Source organism: Branchiostoma lanceolatum, chromosome 5, assembly GCF_035083965.1.
Source record: "Branchiostoma lanceolatum isolate klBraLanc5 chromosome 5, klBraLanc5.hap2, whole genome shotgun sequence".
NCBI lineage: Eukaryota > Metazoa > Chordata > Leptocardii > Amphioxiformes > Branchiostomatidae > Branchiostoma > Branchiostoma lanceolatum.
In genome coordinates this window covers 16,820,595-16,839,495 of record NC_089726.1, presented here as the reverse complement: position 1 = coordinate 16,839,495, position 18,901 = coordinate 16,820,595, and the positions used below count along the sequence as shown (strand labels likewise).

The window sequence follows — 18,901 nt, the reverse complement described above, 5'->3', positions numbered from 1 at the left end:
TGCTGCATGCATATATGACTACACGGTAACGTTAATGTCAGTAGTGCGTGTACAGAATAGCAACGTATGGTAACTTGAAATATCCATGCATGTGAAATAAGAAATACTAGCAGACATAACTACACAAGTGGAGGGCATGTAAAATAATACATCAGACAGAACTGAGCCCAACAATCAACTGTGGTCCTGTGTAAAATGCTTTAAATTCCAGACATGCGGATTTTTTTCGTGAAATACTGGTCAGTCGTGAAATATGTAGGGTATGCAACTTGTTTCGATACGTGACATGTTTCACCATGTTTAACGTTTATGCAATACCCGGGCACCCAAGGCATTACACATAAGATCACACAGTCGCCACTTAGCTCATCTTCATAGAAACCTGCTGGTTTAGTCACATGCATGGACTATTAGATAAAAAACGTGTTTGTGCACGTATTGATCGGAGCACAGCGCCTCCTGGCGGATGAATACTCAATCGATTTATAGCCTCCACCAGGCCTTCCTACGGTGGTACGGATCGTAGAATTCAGAAGAAAAAAGATTCAGATTGGCACCCGTGTGTGAGTGTGTGTGTGTGTGTGTGTGTCGATCTGTGTGTGTGTGTATGTGTGTGTGTGTGTGTGTGTGTGTGTGTGTGTGTGGAGGGGGCTATTGCTAAGTCAATGCTAGTCCTATCTCAGCTCAGTGGCAGATGGCAATCGATGGTTACACTTCTCGGTGTCAGCATCAGCACAGGGTTTTGTAACGTTAACATTGCAGTCAATGGTCCCTGGATTCTGGGGCCTCAATGTGTCAATGTTTTCAATCATATTACCGATATGTAACGTGTATCGATACGTAACGCGTTTCTCCACATCTGTCGATGAACACGTGTCGTGATTACGACAAGAACATCAAGTGTTTCATATATTATTGAACGGGAAGGTCAAATTTGGTACGGTCACACGAAATATGATATTATATACGCCAACATTAAAGATTCAAAGAGAAATGTACACAATAGGAGTCTGGATCAACATTAAAAGGGAAAAGTTATGAGTCCACGTGGTTCTTTCTCATATCCATTCCTCTAAATCATGTTAAGAAACACAGAATAGAACAACAGTACTGCACCTTCGGCGCCCTCTAGATCTGCGTCACTAATATCTAATGGTGAACAGTGCACTTTGGAACCTGTTTATCTTATGCTTCGTTTACATGGCACACATTTTACCTTTAGGTTACCCGATAAGCAACCCGAATGGGTCGAAGGTTGTGCGTGGGGGCGGGGTGAGGGACTTGCGTGGAACTGGTTGAGAGAAAGAGAGACGGAATGAACTACTAGGAATAGGACGAAATATACAAGTATTGAAACAAAGGATGTTTTAGATTTGCAATTTGAAATTTACAAAGTGTATAAAAGAGGGCTAATCAACGAAGAAACATTGTTTGTACCAGCTGTTGACTTGAGATATTTTATCGATTTTATGCATATGTCCACCGTCACAGGGTCCGATTTATATAGCGCATAATGTTCCATACTCTCCAGTTATGATATATGGTACTTTATATCATGATAATGCTCTATTGTGTGTAAGAAGCTCCACCCCAGAATGTCATCATCCCCATTTCATACTTTGACCCAGAAAAGATAACGTATGCAAATATTTAGTATGAAGTTATTTTATTCTGTCTGGTAGTACAAAGGTCTTGTCGGTATTTTTCTGTAGCGGTACATTTTGAATTCTTTTTTAATGATAAGGTATAAAGCATAGACCATCTATCTGGGATAATTCTTTTCCATCATGTCTACCCCCGGATTTATGCAGATGAAGATTAACTTTCCCACCTTGGCATTGGCAACTGCAACTCATTAGAATACACTGGGGAGTGTACGTTCCATTTGCTTCTTTAGTGTCCTAACATTTCATTACAAATGTCATCAATGGTTTCCTGGCTTTGAGATTGCGTTCTTTATTGTCCCTTCAGATTCCTGATCACGTTGTCACGTGTGCCTTTGCTGGCCTTGGCCGCATCCCTCTATTCTACATACGCTTCTTCATCCAGAATTGTCGTTGTCCTTGCCATCAGTCCGATTGTTGTCAGCATATGTACAATGTCTTTGCAACAGAACTGAGTCAGCTTACAGATGTGATTTTGGTGGCATTCTCGTATAGAGCTGTTTAGCCATAGTCGATGCTGTAGGACTGATGTGAATTAGAATTTTACCATGGTCAATACTGACCGACGGAGGCCATATATATAATGTACAATGTTTATGATGCACTTTAAAAATCACTGCGCACAAAGCAACTTGAATACTAGCTTAGCCACATTTCCTATATGATTTGCTGTACGGTAATTATTCATTAATCAAATCATGAATGACATGTACTGATGGTTTACTGATGATGATGAGTGATAAGCCGTCATGACTAAGGGGGAGGAAGCTTAGGGTCTATTCTGGGCCACCTGGTCCGAGAACGCTCTCCATCCTACGGTACTTCTTCGCGGCCCTTCTGCGGATGTACCAGAAAACTCCGAGCGCCACAAATACCACGACGAGGCCGACACCAAGACCGATCTCCAGGCCGTATGAAGGGCCGCCCTTCGAGTCCTGAGAACACTCTTCCGCTGAAGAAAATTTCCCTTCCTTCACGTCGAACGGCTGCACGTGGACTTGACGGACGAGCAGCTCCACGTCCTTCGTTATCGTGACGTGTACGTCGGCGTCACACTTGTAGGACCTGTCCTGGTCAGCCGGGAACACGGTCAGGCTGCTGTTGGACACCGAGTGAGGCTTGTTCGGAGTCATCGACCCGGGGAAGATGGAGGGAATCTCCGTGTACTCCAGTGAGATCAAGGAGACATGATATTTGGCCTTACCGTCCCCCTTCGCTGACTTGTGGAAATCGAAGGTTACGTTGAATTTTCCCTCGTAGAATGTGAGTATGAGACTGGACTCCTCGTCCCCACAGTTCCCCGAAACGCCGGCCTTGACGGGTACGTTGAAGACGCCCTTCCCCGTGTGCTTGTTCTTCTTGGAGTAACTGGCCGTGAACTGTAGACCCATGTCTGCCAGCAGGCATACCTCGTTTTTGGAGTCTTTCAACTCGAAGTGGCCTTGTTTAGGATCGGTTGGAGGTCCAGGTGTGGGCATGTGTGTGGTAGAGGGAGGTATAGGCGTGTGGGTGTGGTTCGTGGGGCCGGGAGTTGTCTGGTTGGTGGACGGACCCACGGTGTGCGTGTGGTTGGTTGTGGGTACCGTAGTCGCCGGTCCCACCGTTGCGGTAGTTGGTAGGATTGTGGTGGTCTGGCTGTCTTGAGAACATTCCATCGCATCGCCGAAAGTCCCGTTTTTCACCGCAAACGGTTGAACTTGCCAATCTATGATTTCCAGCGTGACATTAGCGTTAATCTCCAGGGACTGCTTAGCTTTACATAAGTAAGACTTGCCAACGTCAACGAGGAATAGGTCCAAGTTCTTTGCCGATACCAATGTGGTCTTATTAGGATGTTTCGAAGAAGGGAAATGAGGAAGACTTTCTTTATAGGTCACCGCGACATTGGCAATGTCAAATTTCTTCCCATCTGATTGGAAAATGGCGGTAATGTCGAAGCCGTTATCAAAACGGAGAGAGATCGTCGCAAAGTTGCTCTCGCACGTGCCTACGACATTAGAGTCGGTCGGGAGGACAAACTGTGCAGTCCCGGTGCCGTTGTTCTGCGTCTCGTACTCGACGTAAAATTTGACCCCCCAACTCGCCAGCAGACAGACTTCGTCTTGGTCGTTCTTCAGACTGAAGTGCCCGACGGGGATCCCGGGTGTCGGGGTGGTGACGGCCGGAGCGGTGGTGGACTCCGCCGGGAGGGTGGACAGCCCGTGATCCTGCGGACACTCCTCTGCCGTGGAGAACTCCTGCTTGTGCACGTCAAACGGCTGCACTTTGATATAGTCGATGACAAACTTAACGGGTTGGGTAACGGGGTAGCCAAGGTTAAAGGTCACATCCGTCTTACAGAGGTAGGAGTTGGAAGTGCTGGTCTCAAACTCGTGCATCGCGTCGATCTGAGTTGGGGTGGTCTGGTTCACGTACTTGGCGTCAGGAAATATCGCTGGATCCAGAGTGTAATAAACAAGTAATGAAGAGAGAAAGAATTCTGGACGCACCAGACCACTACGCTCGAATCCCATTTTTACACCAAAGTTTGGATATCCCGTGAAGAAGCCCAGTGAAATGTCTGCCTTCTTGCCTAGTGTCGTCGCACACGTACCTGTTGCGGTACTGTCAATGGGAAGGGCGTAAGACACTTCTCCGGTGGTGTTGTCGTTCTTCTCGTACTGGACATGAAAGCTGGCGGCGATGTCGAGAAGCAGGCATTTCTTTCCGCTACTGCTGGAGACCGAGAAGTGCCCCACGTCCGGCGCCAGAGACGCGTCGTCGGCAGCCAGCGAGGCGGACGTCCAGCAACACGACAGGAGTAAAATAACGGCGGTCACGGACGTGTGCGACATGGTGGACGAGGACATGTGAGACGACGGAGACTGCTCTGAAACTTTTCACACGTTAGTCTCGTGATTGTACGCAGGTGATGGACTTCGGAACCTTGACGGGTCAAATGTGACCACGCTGTTTACCATTGCATGGGAGGGGAGGGGTAACTATGGAAACGAGATAAAGTGATGGGGTTTATAAATACCTTTGTATTGTACCGTGTACGATTGTTGTGCAATAAAGTTCTTCTTCTTTGATATCTCTTTTAATTACTTTTCGTTGTCATCTACCAAGCCGGCATACACTTTTCTTTCTTTCCAATACCATAGTGATCTTGACTGACCAACTGATTTAGATTATAAGGAATAACTGGAAGGACCTCCTACTACTACTAGCTATATAGTACGTGGGTGATGATAACTTTATTTGCAGTTCTACGGTAGACATGTGTTAGCACGTATACGGACTTTGAAACGCGTCGGAAACTTCCGACGTAAAATCGTTAACAGCTCGTCATATCGATGTTCGCTAACTCATGAGGCCGGATTTCGTAACATTTTGACCGACAAAGTCAAGCCCAAAGTTCAGTAACTCCTAGTATTGTGCTAGCTAGATCATTTACAAAATTCACAAAGTTATGTATTCATATTTGTTTTTGGGTGTTGATTTCTTGGGCTCATTCCAACTCGGACAATTATATCGCAAGATGTAGATTATAGTAGGATGAGTCCAGGTCTCCTTAATCCCATAGCTACTGCTTTCCTTAAAGAATCTTATACCTGTCTTACTACTTTGGTTCATGTATATGTCTGTGTTCGATTTCAGAGTTCTAGGTTATTCTATATGTTAGTGTCCGACCAGAAAAATGTCTCCATGAAAGCCACGACTTGAAATGAGGTCGACACAAGTACTGTCATTTGTTCACCCATCTAACAATCATGAATCTACGCGTTACTCTAGACGCTACTTTTATCTGCCACAACAAAGAACAAAATCATCTTGTTGTGCTGTTTCTGCATGATTAAACCACGTAACTACTGGGCTAAAGGAAACAACAAAATGTATGTCACCAAAAGGGACAATTCTATACCAGGCAGCCATCTTGACCACAGCAGCATAGCCTCTATGAAGACATCTACTGCGGGTTGTCTGTGAGAGGACGCTCATCAACCATTACCCTGACTTTGAGGTTAGTTGGTGGTGGTGCGTACACGGATGTTGTAAATTTTGGTGTGACCTTCTAGTATGTCATGTCCAACATTGTGATCACTACTGAAGAATATACTACTACACCACTGTAACATTGTGTTCATGTCAAGCTGCTTTTACCCCTCGATAGCCGGTCACAAAGGACAGTGTCACCTTTGCTGACCTTCGTTTGCACAATTAATGTTCATCCAGTATTCTTAAGTAGTCCTCGTTTGTTCGGTATGTAAGGTGCATAATGGTAACTCATTAACGGAATTGCACTGGCTCTTCAAATCTATCATACAAGAAAGGCTTCGCTGAACATTTCAGACTGATTCTTCTTTCTTCTGCTATCAAACGTGTCATTTTGATTGTATCGGCCTTTGTTCTAGGACTGAAGGAAGAAGAATGCCCAAATCTTTGTCAGGTGACTTTATGTGCGAAGAAGCAACACAGTGAATGCGGTTAAAGCATTCAGGGTACAGGGCAGTAGTACCAATGGTTTATGCTAGTTAATGTTTTCGTAAAAGTAAATATTCCGAACGGACATATAGGGCTACGTTTTGTGGAAGTGGCTGAGGTTCAGTGCAGTGAAGGTAGGAAGGAATCTTTTCTTTTCTGTTGAAAGGGTGGGGAAATCGTATGAAGATCGTTATCTTAAGCTAAGAAAAGATACCACACGTCATCCCACATTTAAGACGTTCGAATCGTCTACTCTTGAAATCAGTTCAGTAATGTTCCTCTTAGCAGGAAGTTAGGAACGTCACTTGAGTAATTTCAAGAGCAGACGGCCCTCATGTCGCACTAGTACTAGTGTACGGACATGCAAGTAACAAGCATCTATAAGCAGCGACACCTGTGCTGCAGTGCAATGTGAACCAGTCAGAATTGCCTTGATGAAGGTGACAGATGGTCACCGAAACGTCGGTTGAATAAATCAGTTGGCTGTGTTAAAAGATTCTTTTTATTCAACAATGTTCTTGTATTAAATGCCTGATACACTTCCTGTTGGACTACTGGGAAAAGGCACTAGGCACTTTACGCCTGTACCTGGCACTTAGGAGTTGCAAGACACAATGTGATAGGAGCAACGTCGCTGGTAAGAAAGGATGTCAGTACATTGACCTTGTTATCTTTACATCTTTGACCACACCCCGTCATTAGCTGGGGATAATTGGGCCATGTTCACTAACCAAAATTCATTAGGTAGTTATCTCAACAATCAATTGTTAAAACTTAGTCTAGTGCCCGCGATATGCCTCAGGTTCTCATGTTGAACCGAACAGACACGAAGAACCGGTGTCGGGATGTCACCACCACGTTCCCACGGTATTGTTCCGCTTAACTGGGCCACCTTTTGCCTTTCTCTGTGTAGACACCTGTTGCGCCTGCCCCGAACGGTTTACAGAAGCGGAAAGAGGCGGTCTGTCGTCTCGATGCAGGGCACGCACGCGCCCCCTGGCCGTCGGCTGCAACCCCCCAGGAGGAGCCATTCCTATGCCGCCGGCGAGCTGGTCTACACGCCGCGGTACCGTCCACTGTCGCAGCAGGTACGGTAGCCTCTTCCTTCCCCGTTAATTTCAGGTCGTCCACGAGAAGAGAGATTTAGAAACCACAATGTCCGTGCGAGAGGTCTACCCTAGCACGAATTCCGAGCATACCCAAGCATACAGGGACCACACCTGTTTATGTTCTATGACCTTTCATCGGTAAAAATAAAAGGAATGGACGCAGTGGTTTACTTATACAGGAACTGTTCTACGATTGTTGTATTTCTGTACACGGCATTATAAATCTGCTGAAACGACTCATTTAATTGTACTCACAGCGGTAGCTGCGTAATAGCTGGTTAAACTGTAGGCGGTTCTTCTAGTTTCCAAACATTGCTGTTTGAGTGATGTCATACGTGTTTGTGTGTCGGACATCACGCATGACGAGATGTAGATAACAAGATGATGACCCAGGCTTAAGGTAAATCCCAGGTCAGTCCTACCTGGGATGGCCGGTATTGTGTTACCGAATCTATCATGCTACAGGTCGAACCAGGATGGCTCGCAATCCTCAATGTAGTAAAATTCTCCCCCTTAATATGTGGCTTGTTGCAGAAATATATATCAACCTCGAAATATGTGAAGTTCCAAACCAGGCTTACGTCCGACCTTAGTCCCAAAACTTGATAAGAATCAGGAAAATAGCTGCTGTACATGATTATGTGTTCCTCCCCATACCTCACTAGGTGCCCGGTCCACTCTATACCTATGACAACTACGTTTATCCGGGACAAACGCAGTTCAACTCAAGATTTGGCCTGCCCCTGGCTTACGCGTACCAAGGAACAGTTGTGCCGGAGAACGTTTGGCCTCATGAGCTACCAAGAGAACAGGGCGCTCTCAAGTTGTCACGCATTCCTCAGAGGAGTTATAGCGCCAGGATTGTTCCAGTCAACGCATCGCAGGAGTTTGCTATACGGGGTGAGGTCGCGTCTGCACCGCCCGAGAACACTGGCCCGCCCGAGGCCTGGAACTTGATATATTTCACCACGGAAGCGTCGATGAGAAGAGGAGTGCCCGACGACTTTCCGATTTACAATGTCGAGTCAACACCCATGAGCGTTGAAGTAGCAGGTAAAAAGAAAGGCATCATTAAAAGGGCACTTTCGTCGATGTCTTTCAGGAATAAAATCTCTATCTAAAATCACATGCGCCGAAATGTTGTCAAAATAGTTTTAAATTTTCCATGGACTTGTATTCTACCAAGAGAATGCAGTATCGGTTTGACTCGATAGAATTAACATGTAATGTACCAACCTGCATAAGGCCAATAGCAAAACTGTACAACAACAGTGTTGATGATAAGGAAAATAATACAGTATATGCCAAGTACAAATGTTGCAGATATGCCAGCACTCGTAAGTGCATTTCAAGAAGTCCCATATAGACTATTGTCAATTTCAGTAAAAGGTAAAGCGGTCGTCCTCAGTTGAGGTGAATGCTATTATAATATTCGTCATATGAAAGTAGCAAATAGTAGCAACTACTATAATTACAATATCTTAATTATCTCATGTATGTCATTGTCCAGACATGTATTTGTATATTTCTATGTAGTGAATAAAAACAAGGTCCAAGCTATAGACTGAGTTCTCCAAGCGAGGGTTTATTTACTAGTTTTGTATAAGAAATTGTGTCACCATCAACTCAAGCTGCAAATCCAAATGTAACTCTTTATATAAACAAATTACTAAGTAAGTAAATTATATGCATTGTCTTGTCTTGTCTCAGCTCCTTGCAACTAAAAATACATGCTTCACACAATGTACAGCATTGCTTAAGCTCAGTTTTCTTCAAAACGTCAAAATTAATGGAAGACAATGCTTACCACTGTCATTGCCCTTCGTCAACTTATTTCATTTGACTTGCATGGTCATAACTTCTGTATGCCACTTATTAAGCCTAAATGTTGCTTGTTTCACTTCTTGTTGCAGATAATATGATACACAACAATTGCATGTTTACAGATTGGTCATCAACTTCTTCATTACCATGGTAACAGTCATCTTTAGACATTGATACAGGATATCCTTAGAAAACTTATAAGGTGTATAATATGCTGACTAAAACCTGTTTAGTTACATCACGTAGTATTGTTTCTCCTATTGCAAAGTGAAACTAAAACTGTCAAAACATTCCCATGGTATGATATACATGTATCCTTCAAAAGAAAGCATCTCACTTTCAGGCCTAAAAAATCTTCAAGTTACTGAGAACTCAATAATGTTACTGAAAAGTCAGTCATGTGACTGAAAACTCGGTAATGTGACTGAGAACTCAGTCATGTGACTGAAAACTCAGTAATGTGCCTGCTACTATGCCTGCAAGAGTATAAATATCACTTACCCATGGCCACACCAGTTTAATTGTGTAGTTTTTTAATAACGTCCTTTGGTTTCCTTTGAAGGTCTGAAATTTAAGTTTGTTACAAAAGACCGAGATGGTACTGTTTCATTGCTTTTAATAAAACAACTTCCCGTGTAAATGTACAAGAATCACCCATTTAAATTGATGTGGCCAAAGTTGACCGACATAATAGAAGGCAGTTAACAGACATCACAGCAACCATACATATTACTGTCTTTAGGGGGTTACATACCAGCCCCTACAAAATTGTACTATGTTTTAGATTAAATCTAAATAATAAAAAACTGAAAAGAATCTTAAATAAAGAACAAAATATCTATGCTCTGTACAATATCTACAATTTCCTTCCTTTTGCAAAAATATTCATTTCTGCATCCTTGGTACATAAACTTCCTTTGATGACAAGGTACCTTTAGTTATCGGAAGCCATTCATTAATACTTAAACTAGCATCAAAATATATGCAGGATTCACAAACTATGGTAATATCTGTGCTCAACTTGTTACAAATTGCTCCAGCCACAATTAGAAAAATAGCTCCCGACGACTTGGACTAAGGTAAGAGCTGGGATTCTACCTTTGGTAGTTGCCCGCTTAAAAATGGCACTATGTACATCATCCACCATTATACTGTAACACTTCCTGATATACTGATCCTTCATTTTCATGGTGGTAACACTATGAAACTTTTTGCACATTTGATACCGTTTGCACAGTAAGATATGCTTTCGTGCATTTACAAAATCTATCACCAATTTTGATGTCACTCAGAATGGCACAGACGGAACTTAAAATAATACTCAATTCACAATCACATCACTAGCAGAGAATCCTACAATCCACTTACAATGCCAATGCCACCCTTTAACATGTGCTATACGTTCATTTGTCACTGTTGACACTTTTTATAAAAAAATCTTTAGATCTTTATAAAAAAAAAATTCAAATTGAAATAAAGATGTTAATATACATGTATATAGACAGGTAAAAACCAAGGAAGATAACTGTGTGATTGAAGGTCTAAAAAAAAAGGTCAAATATTTGACATGAAAGGAAAATCACTGACAACAAAATGCATGTCTGTGACAGACCTTTTATGCTGCTTACAGTGGCCTAACTGTGACAGACAGCCTTAGTTATGTCAAATATACAACATAAGGACATGGCCCTCTCTTCCTGACAGCTTTGTACAAAACCAAGAGCTCAGACTCTTAAACAAGGCAACAACTTTCCTGCTTGTGCCAAATGCATTCAACAAAAAATTAAAAAAGCAATGTTTGGGCCTCGAATGCCTTATACAAATGGCAATTTGAACAAAACAACTTTTAAGGGCTGAAAAAGTTGGGACTTTACATTCGTAGCTGTCATTTCCCCACAACAGTGTCTTCTTTACATGTTTCATCACACTCTTGATTAACCGTTTGAGACCTCTACTCATATATAACATCAACATATACAGGCTTATTTCCCCTTCTACAATACTAGCACATGTCTATCTACATGTACCCATGTTCCCTGTCAATGCTCGAAAGTGAGGTCTGGACTAATGTAGATGATATGATCATCATGACAATAAAAAACAAACATGTTATAAACGTATATAAACTTGTATCATATATCCTCGTATAAAATATTTGATTCTCCATCATCCCGATATGCTACAACAAGACTTTAGTGCTATATTCTGTCATGGCCACACTTCTATCCTATCTACCTACAATCCCTCACTGTGCGCACATATACACAAACTACCACATGATACTGAATGGAAAAATTTGCTGTTTCATTTCGGCAAATTTGGCAGTTTTGTCCGTACTTGCTAAAACCGACCTCCGGTAGTCTAGGAACATGTAATTCACTAAAATAAAGCTCTGCTAATTTTTACTACTACTCAAAAAGTTCCGCTGCCAAGTCAACCACTTCTGTGTTCACACATCATGCGTCGAGATTGAGTACGACAGGAAAAGGAAGAGCATTTTGAACCTCTGACTGCCCTCATTCTTTTTGCTCCAAGCAAACATGGCAGCCTTTGCCTCACCCTCCCTCCTTCCTCTTCAATTTTCGACTCACAGAATCATAGAAAATCAAATATACACGTTTTGGCATCTGAGCACAAACATGTCAATCCACTTGCTATACGTTCAGCTGCTTTGCACAAAGGATTCCTGACTGAGCCCTCATCCCACGATACACTTTTTCTTATGTACATGATATAAACAAAATTGTTACTGATAAAGTTTTAGGTAATTTGCTGCTTGCCTGCAAAGCAAGTCCTGCCTAAGCTCACTAGCACCTCTTACAAATTCAGATAAAGGCAGCGCAATACATGGGAAGCTATCAATATTATCTTGGCAACTTTAGAAATACACAGAAATAAACTACAGTGCAAAGGAAGCAACAAATATCAATGGTATACATGTTTTTTGTTACAAAAAGGAAAAAATTAAATGTTGACTGTACAAAAGCGTACAGGCATTTGTTTTCTTGTTTACTTTAACAGACATGTACACCACACCACATACAGACACCAACAGCTCCTGAATACTGGTTACACCGACAACAGATTTATACATTATACACAATCATCATCTCTCTGTATAGACTTCCATTACCAACTTTACAACACTCTCAGTCAATACCAACTATTTCTTCTGCACATCTTACTTTCTCTGCTCTCAAAACAAACACTACAACACAGAACAGCTAAAAACAGATACAGGTAAATTCAAATGAACTCTTACAATGGCTTTCTACAGACACAACGGTCAAGGAAGATTGTGTTTGATATCTAATTAGTTTATCTGAAGAGAAGCACCGGTTGGTTGACTGTGTTCACTTCATAAGAGACCTACATCTAGCTACCCTTGTCTGTAGAAATAATAGTGCACAATAGGAAGACATATGTTCAGTAGAGACAGTAAGACCTGGTCAGTGTTCAGCAACCTTAGACCAGAGATTCTGTGCTCTCGTCAGTGCGGTCCACAGTGATGATGTCACCGTTCTCGGCGCTGCCTGCCACCTGGGTCTGCATAGCCTTGTACAGGAACAGGTACTGGTCCTGGAAACAGAAAACAGCTTTAAACACAATCCTCTGTGGAGTAGAAAACAGAGGCACATTTCCAGGTCTGTCACTTACATGTACAACAAAATCATATGAGAAGATGTGAAACACATTGTTACATGATGTTACAATGACTGTATTTCACCCAGTTTAGGAGTAAGCTGTCTTAAAATACAACAGAGACGTGGTGAAAAAGTATGTATGTGTAATATAGCAAATATCAAGTCCAGATGTGTACTTCGATTGATGCTCCATGTATGCACACATGTATGCATGACTGTGCAACTCGTATCTGGCCGACTAGTACCCCTGAGACATTAATCTACCTATCAAAGACGTCCAGTTCCAAAAGAGTACTGCCCCAACCTATAGGCTATAGTATAAGAATAGGAACACTGTGTGCTAGACAAGTCAGACTGACTGTACGATTAGAGAGGATGTGTGTAAGTTGGCACAAAGATCAGCCATGACAACTCTTGGCATCTGTCTTCACTATCCACCAAGGAAGCCAGGATGCTCTCCTACCTTCTACCTGTATCTATGTCATGCCTGGGCCGCGAAAACGTTCCATACAGGTGTTCCGCATCGTGTGATAATTTTCCGTATCACACAGGGTTCTACTTTATCACACGGGCTTCCCTAGAATATTTATGAATTTCGAGTGCGCCTGTTGCGCTGCTGTTGACAATTTGAATACCAGATTCGGAGGTTGGAATTGATGGTGTTACAAATTTTTTTGGTTCGAGGACACAAAACTCTCTCAACTTGTGGCGCATTTCGCATTGAAATGTGTTTTTTCAGGTGGGTATGGCATAAACAAAATACAACACCGTGATTCCGCATCACCCTCGGTCCCAGCCCTTCCGCGGATCCTACCAACGGTCGGGCTGGTACCTCGGGTGATACGGAATATACCCCATGTTGTATTCTATACATATAGAACACTAGGGACTTGACACTACCAGGGTTAGGGAAATTGTGCAATACAGCATACCTTCTCAGAGAAGACGCCAGGCCTCATCATGTGGTAGGTCTTGGCCAGTTGGAAGATGTCCATACTCCCATCATCCTCCAGCTGGTGCTTGATAGCTGTCAGTCCACAGAAGGTGGCGGCAGACACTCCACCATACCTGAAGGGTGGGGGCAGATTCACATTGATTCTAAAATTACCGTAACTTTAACACATTGTTGGATTTGGATGTCAAAATCCTTTGTTAATTTACACAGTATGGACAAATGAAAATGGAATGACACAATATAACACAAGCATGATCGCATTCGTTGATACATATAGAAAGATTAGATATCCTAGGTTACAAATTGATATTGAAACGGAAATAAAAACGGAAGTTTTGCTGCAGTACCAAGGTCACATACCAGGGGGCCAAAAATCAACCTTGACCTTTGTCTTCCAAAGACCTACCAATAGAGTTAGGCTGACTACAATAGTCCGGAAACACAAACATACAGACATGCCAAAAACTATACCTCCATTTTGCATGGAGATAAGTAACTAGTAAAATTCATGGCTGAAGTCTCGGTCCTACTTACACGTCATGAACAGTGATGGGGCCCTCGTTGGTGGCGGCATGATCCTGCACCAGGTTGATCAGGTGGAACACGTCGCTGATCGCCGTGCACGCTGCTGGCCAATCAGGGGACTGGAAGTGGCGTACCTCCAGCACGTAATCATCCTGCCATCGTGGGAGAAAAGTTTTCATGTTGGTGCACTCATATACGAGGCTACTTCTTTTGTTTGATTTAATTTGATCTGACAAGAATGCATGAAAAGCAGACACCACTAAGAGAATCCAGTACATCTTTCATGGAAAAAGCTGCTCTAACACTCTCTTTACTGACCAGTACCCAAAATTTCCTGCATCAATTAGGAACGTTTCATACAGGACAATCTGTGGAGTGCTTCGCCAACCAACATGATTCCTGTCCATACATGATACTGCTTAACCTATTAATACCCATCATGTAAAAATTGCACAGAAATAAGAATTGAATCAATGATTACATTCAGCTAAATCTTGACCTGTACTCTAACTCATCATATTGAATATGATTATGAATCTTGAAAATACCAAGTATTTTCAAGGAACAACAGCCACCATTTATGTGGGTTAGATAACCATAAACCTGGCTCCCAAAATTCTTTAAAAATACTGCATCAGAGAGCTTCAACCCAAGTGTATTATGTTCTCCATGTCCTAGTTAGTAGTTTAGTAACATATTGGTGTAAAATACACCAACATTGTTAAGGTTACACTGGAAGTTAGTATGCTAAAAGTTAATGAGGTTAGGGTTGAACGGGTTCTGGTTAAATGAACAGATGAGTTAGATGGGTAAAACAGGGCAAGGATGACGTTAACGAGTAACCTGTTAGGAAGAGATGGAACGTTGATAGGACAGGAATGTGCATAATGAGCTTCTTATCCCCACCAGGCTTTGACATAAGTGATATTTTGTGACATCTTGTGGAAGATGATGTCATTATAAAGGCCATGAAAAGGTCCTTAGTTCCCAGCATTGGAGATTAGAAACAGGATCAGTCAACTTTACTCTAAGCCTACCGATGTTTCCGAACCTGCCCTGGTTTTTTGCAAAGGCAGGTTTTCGCCGTCATGTTCAGGACGTGCGGCTCTCACGCTACGGCGGGACCTGAAGCTGGTCTTAATCCTCGCACTTTGCCGTGATCGGAAGCTTTCCTGCCTGCGGCGCTTTCGAGAGCCCACTTTCTGCAGGTTGGGTGGTTAATATTTATGTTGTTGAAACCCATCATCTATACGTCACTCTTCTCTTACTTTTAATCAAAATCAATTAATTAATGATGTGTAATTATCGTTCTGGATATGTGAAATTTCAAGTCAGGCAAATTATTTAGAATAATCAATTTCTTCAACATAACAGTTCCAAGATGGTTTTTGAATATCTTCTATGGAAGTGCTTTTTTATAGCAAAAACTGTGTACGTGACAAATTACACCAAAGAAAGGAAAATTTCAATTTGGTACTGTAAAAACAAGCAAGAGACAGAATCAAAGTCATGGAAATGAGCAAACAATATTGTGATGATTTCTTAATTTTATTCAGTTATGATTGAAACTGTAGGTACTGGTAAAAATTTTTGGGTCTGTTGATTCGCTAACATTTTTAACATGTTTACAGATTCTGAAGTCAATTGCATCAAAGGATAGAAGTAATTTTGTTTGACATGATAGGGGAAGGAACAAAAATTAAAGCAAGATTGAATATCAATATCATTCAAAAAATCTAGATGAGGTGGCAAAACAAAAGTCAATGACCTAAATACAACTACTTGATAGAACACTACAGGATTTCCTATGATTAAACGTGTTAATGGGATCTACTGGGAAGAGAGAAGTGATTTTCCTCAGGATTGATTTATGGATTGGGGTTTGATTAAAAAATTTCACTTCAAACAAAATCATGCACTAGAACAGGTACAGGCCACTGTAGCCACTTGTGTTTACCTGTGTGGCTTCCAGGAGGAAGCTACGGACTGTCACGCCGATGTCGTTGCCGATTTTCTCCTCCTTCTCGTCCTGTAAGGACACCTTGAAGGTCACACACTCCATGGGTTTGTCCTTGCTGGGCCAGTAGCTGGGCAGGTTGTCATTCTGTGGGGGAGGGGGGTGGAGGGAGGGAAGGAAAGGATGACAAAGTCACCTCATGCTGTCTTTTATCACATTAGTATTTGCATTGTTAACACTGTAATGTACATGTAGTTCTTCCAGCACAGAACAGTACAAGTTAATGTACACTTGCAAATGAATATCAAGGAAACTACCAGTAAGTTGACATTGGCTCTCCCATACCTTTCCTCTGACATTATGTTTATTACTGTCAAAAATCTACAACTATGACTTGTAGGAGACATAAATAATGAGTCAAAAGTGACTCAATGACCTAAATGTCGTTGGGTCCAATTTCATAGTGGTAACACATATCCGTGAATAGTTTCATCAGGTCGTCAGTTGAATAAATCTCTTTGTTGTGTAAAAAGAGTTTTTTATTCAGTGGTAACACATATGTCCCATAACATACTTAACACTGAAGCATACTTCTGAACATAACAGAGCAGAATAAAGTATGACATCAGCAACAGTAGTAGCAGCACAGTACTAATCAACATATAGAGTTACAGCAAAACAAGACAAGCAGACAGCAAGGCAAGAACAGTGCTTCAACAGCACAACGGCAGTACACGAGACGGCAGGCAGAAGAGGAGAGAAGCTGGCTCTACCACAACACAAGATTGGGGGCCGTTCTTGACCTCGTCAGGCTTGCTCAGCATGACCACCGCGGGAGAGTTCTGGTCCCAGATCATCTGCCAGAAGTCCTTCACGGTGTCCGGCAGGGGGTGCTGGGTAACGATGAACTCCTTACTCCTGTTGTAGCCCTGACAGCGGTCGGTACAAAATGAAGTTAATAATGTATACTTAACATCTACTAACATACATGTAATTCCAGGGTACATACTTCTGCCACCCTGAAAAGATGTGTCCAAACAGTAGCTAGTGGTAGTGCAATGCGGCCTTGCCACGGCTAGGGTTTCTGGTCAAGCACACTGGGTCACCCCTACTCTTCTCGATAAGTGTGTTGGGTTCTTTTACGTGCAGAGGTTTGACACTTGAGGCTTACGCCCGAAACTCCCTCATACATGGGTGTAGATATATGCCAGTTATTTACGAAAATATAAAACCACAGAAATTAAAATTTGCTGAATTTGCATTTTTCAATGCGACCTACCTGCAGGTAAGAGGCGTTGATGTAATCGGATCCTTCCATCCCTGGTTTTGCTGTAAGACACACCCGAGTGCACTCCACTGTTGAAGGGAAAGGAATGAAAGTTGTTATTGCTTTTAATTTATTCTTTCATAAAAGTCACTGTCAGTGTGATACACATGGGAAGAGAGGTTTACATAGGTTACATTTCAACAGCACATCACATCCATGCATTAAAGTGATACTAGCACTAATTCTGAAAAATAAAATCTAGCTCAGGGCTGATCAATGAAAAAAATGAAAAAAACATAAAGCAGCCATCAACATATTGTTTCTTTCTTTTGGTCAACATTTTTGACCACATCAGATCGACAATAGTCCGATCCTGAATGTCAATCACAATCATACTAGTACCAATGTATTTAGCAGTTCAACCAATGAGAGAGCAGTTGCATGTCCGCCAAATATTTGCATTTCTATTTTACTAATTTGCATTTGCATCAAGTCCAAAGTAAACATTATCTCATAATTGAAAGAAATCTGCCGGACGGGCGCTTGAAATGTCTGAGTATACAAATGTATTAATCCAGTAGTAAAGATTCAATTTTATTCCTCTTTTCCTGACCTGGATGTCTAATATTCACAAACAGACCTGGTAGTAGTTTCTGTGTCCTGTTTTTCTTGGTGTTGCATGGCTTCTGTGCACAGTAGTACTCGAACTCCTCGGCCTGGTGTGCCATCATGTGTTTGAAGTGCTTGTCGAGCAGCGTCCTGCCGGAGCGGCCAGGTTTCAACAGCTCGTCCATGTAGTGGTGCAGCTGGTTCTCGGGGATCTCCGTGTCCCGGCACTGGATGAACTTCAGCAGGGCATCGTGGCAGAAGATGTACTGCTCCTGTAAACAGATAGGGGGCACTTCTAAGGGCTGTTGCCCACTTGATGACACTCATCAACAGTATTTACATTGACTGAAAGAGACTAATGAAAATGTGCTGTTTCTAGCCCTAGCCAGAAGATGTACTGCTCCTGTCAACAGATAGGGGGCACTTCTAAGGGCTGTTTCCCACTTGATAACACTCATCAACAGTATTTACACTGACTGAAAGAGACTCATGCAAATGTGCTGTTTCTTGCCCTAGCCAGAAGATGTACTGCTCCTGTCAACAGATAGGGGCTGCTTCTAAGGGCTGTTGCCCACTCGATGACACTCTCCAGCAGAAGTTATATTGACAGAAAGAGACTCATGAAAATGTGCCATTTCTAGCCCTAGTTCTCATAGTACTTAAACACATATCTTATATCTTAAGAGAGTGTCCACTCCCTAAAAGTAAACTAACTGCAGTCCAATTTCACCATCTTTATGTTTTGAAGATGTCATGATTCTTTTGATAGTTCAGTCATAGTTCAGTTTTGGCTGTGAAGAATTTGGGAGAATATCACCTGCTCATAGAGCTGTGTACCTAAACAAATTTTAGGTACAGGTACAGGTACACAGGTTTAGGTACA

The 18,901-nt window shown here is 42.2% G+C and overlaps 2 protein-coding genes and 1 long non-coding RNA gene across 12 annotated transcripts in view; 1 reads left to right on the top strand and 2 right to left on the bottom strand.

Moving 5' to 3' along the window:
• Positions 1–1,683: 1,683 nt before the first annotated feature.
• LOC136435470 (lysosome-associated membrane glycoprotein 1-like) lies at positions 1,684–4,565 on the bottom strand. The gene has a single exon (XM_066429015.1). It carries the CDS (start codon positions 4,511–4,513, stop codon positions 2,441–2,443), a length of 2,073 nt encoding a protein of 690 aa, XP_066285112.1. The 5' UTR covers positions 4,514–4,565; the 3' UTR covers positions 1,684–2,440.
• Positions 4,566–6,428: 1,863 nt separating this feature from the next.
• Positions 6,429–8,797, top strand: LOC136435469 (uncharacterized). Its single transcript, XR_010755850.1, has 2 exons — positions 6,429–7,216; positions 7,903–8,797. It is a non-coding gene; the product is annotated as an uncharacterized lncRNA (long non-coding RNA).
• Positions 8,798–10,483: 1,686 nt separating this feature from the next.
• Positions 10,484–18,901, bottom strand: part of LOC136435464 (receptor-type tyrosine-protein phosphatase gamma-like) — a 34,352-nt gene continuing 25,934 nt past the window's right edge. For 6 of the 10 annotated variants that reach the window (XM_066428992.1, XM_066428995.1, XM_066428996.1 and 3 more), the window contains 8 exons: positions 18,050–18,290; positions 17,422–17,498; positions 16,916–17,071; positions 16,143–16,289; positions 15,223–15,387; positions 14,195–14,337; positions 13,638–13,773; positions 10,484–12,640 (listed from right to left, as the gene is read on the bottom strand). In XM_066428992.1, the coding sequence (XP_066285089.1) occupies positions 12,527–12,640; positions 13,638–13,773; positions 14,195–14,337; positions 15,223–15,387; positions 16,143–16,289; positions 16,916–17,071; positions 17,422–17,498; positions 18,050–18,290 (1,179 nt within the window). In that variant the 3' untranslated portion in view covers positions 10,484–12,526. The remainder of the gene's footprint in view (positions 12,641–13,637; positions 13,774–14,194; positions 14,338–15,222; positions 15,388–16,142; positions 16,290–16,915; positions 17,072–17,421; positions 17,499–18,049; positions 18,291–18,901) is intronic. The other 4 variants (XM_066428998.1, XM_066429002.1, XM_066428994.1 and 1 more) reach the window with 3 other exon arrangements.

Coding starts and splice junctions, on each gene's coding strand:
- LOC136435470 (XM_066429015.1), bottom strand. CDS start 4,513: ATGTCCTCGTCCACCATGTCGCACACGTCCGTGACCGCCGTTATTTTA.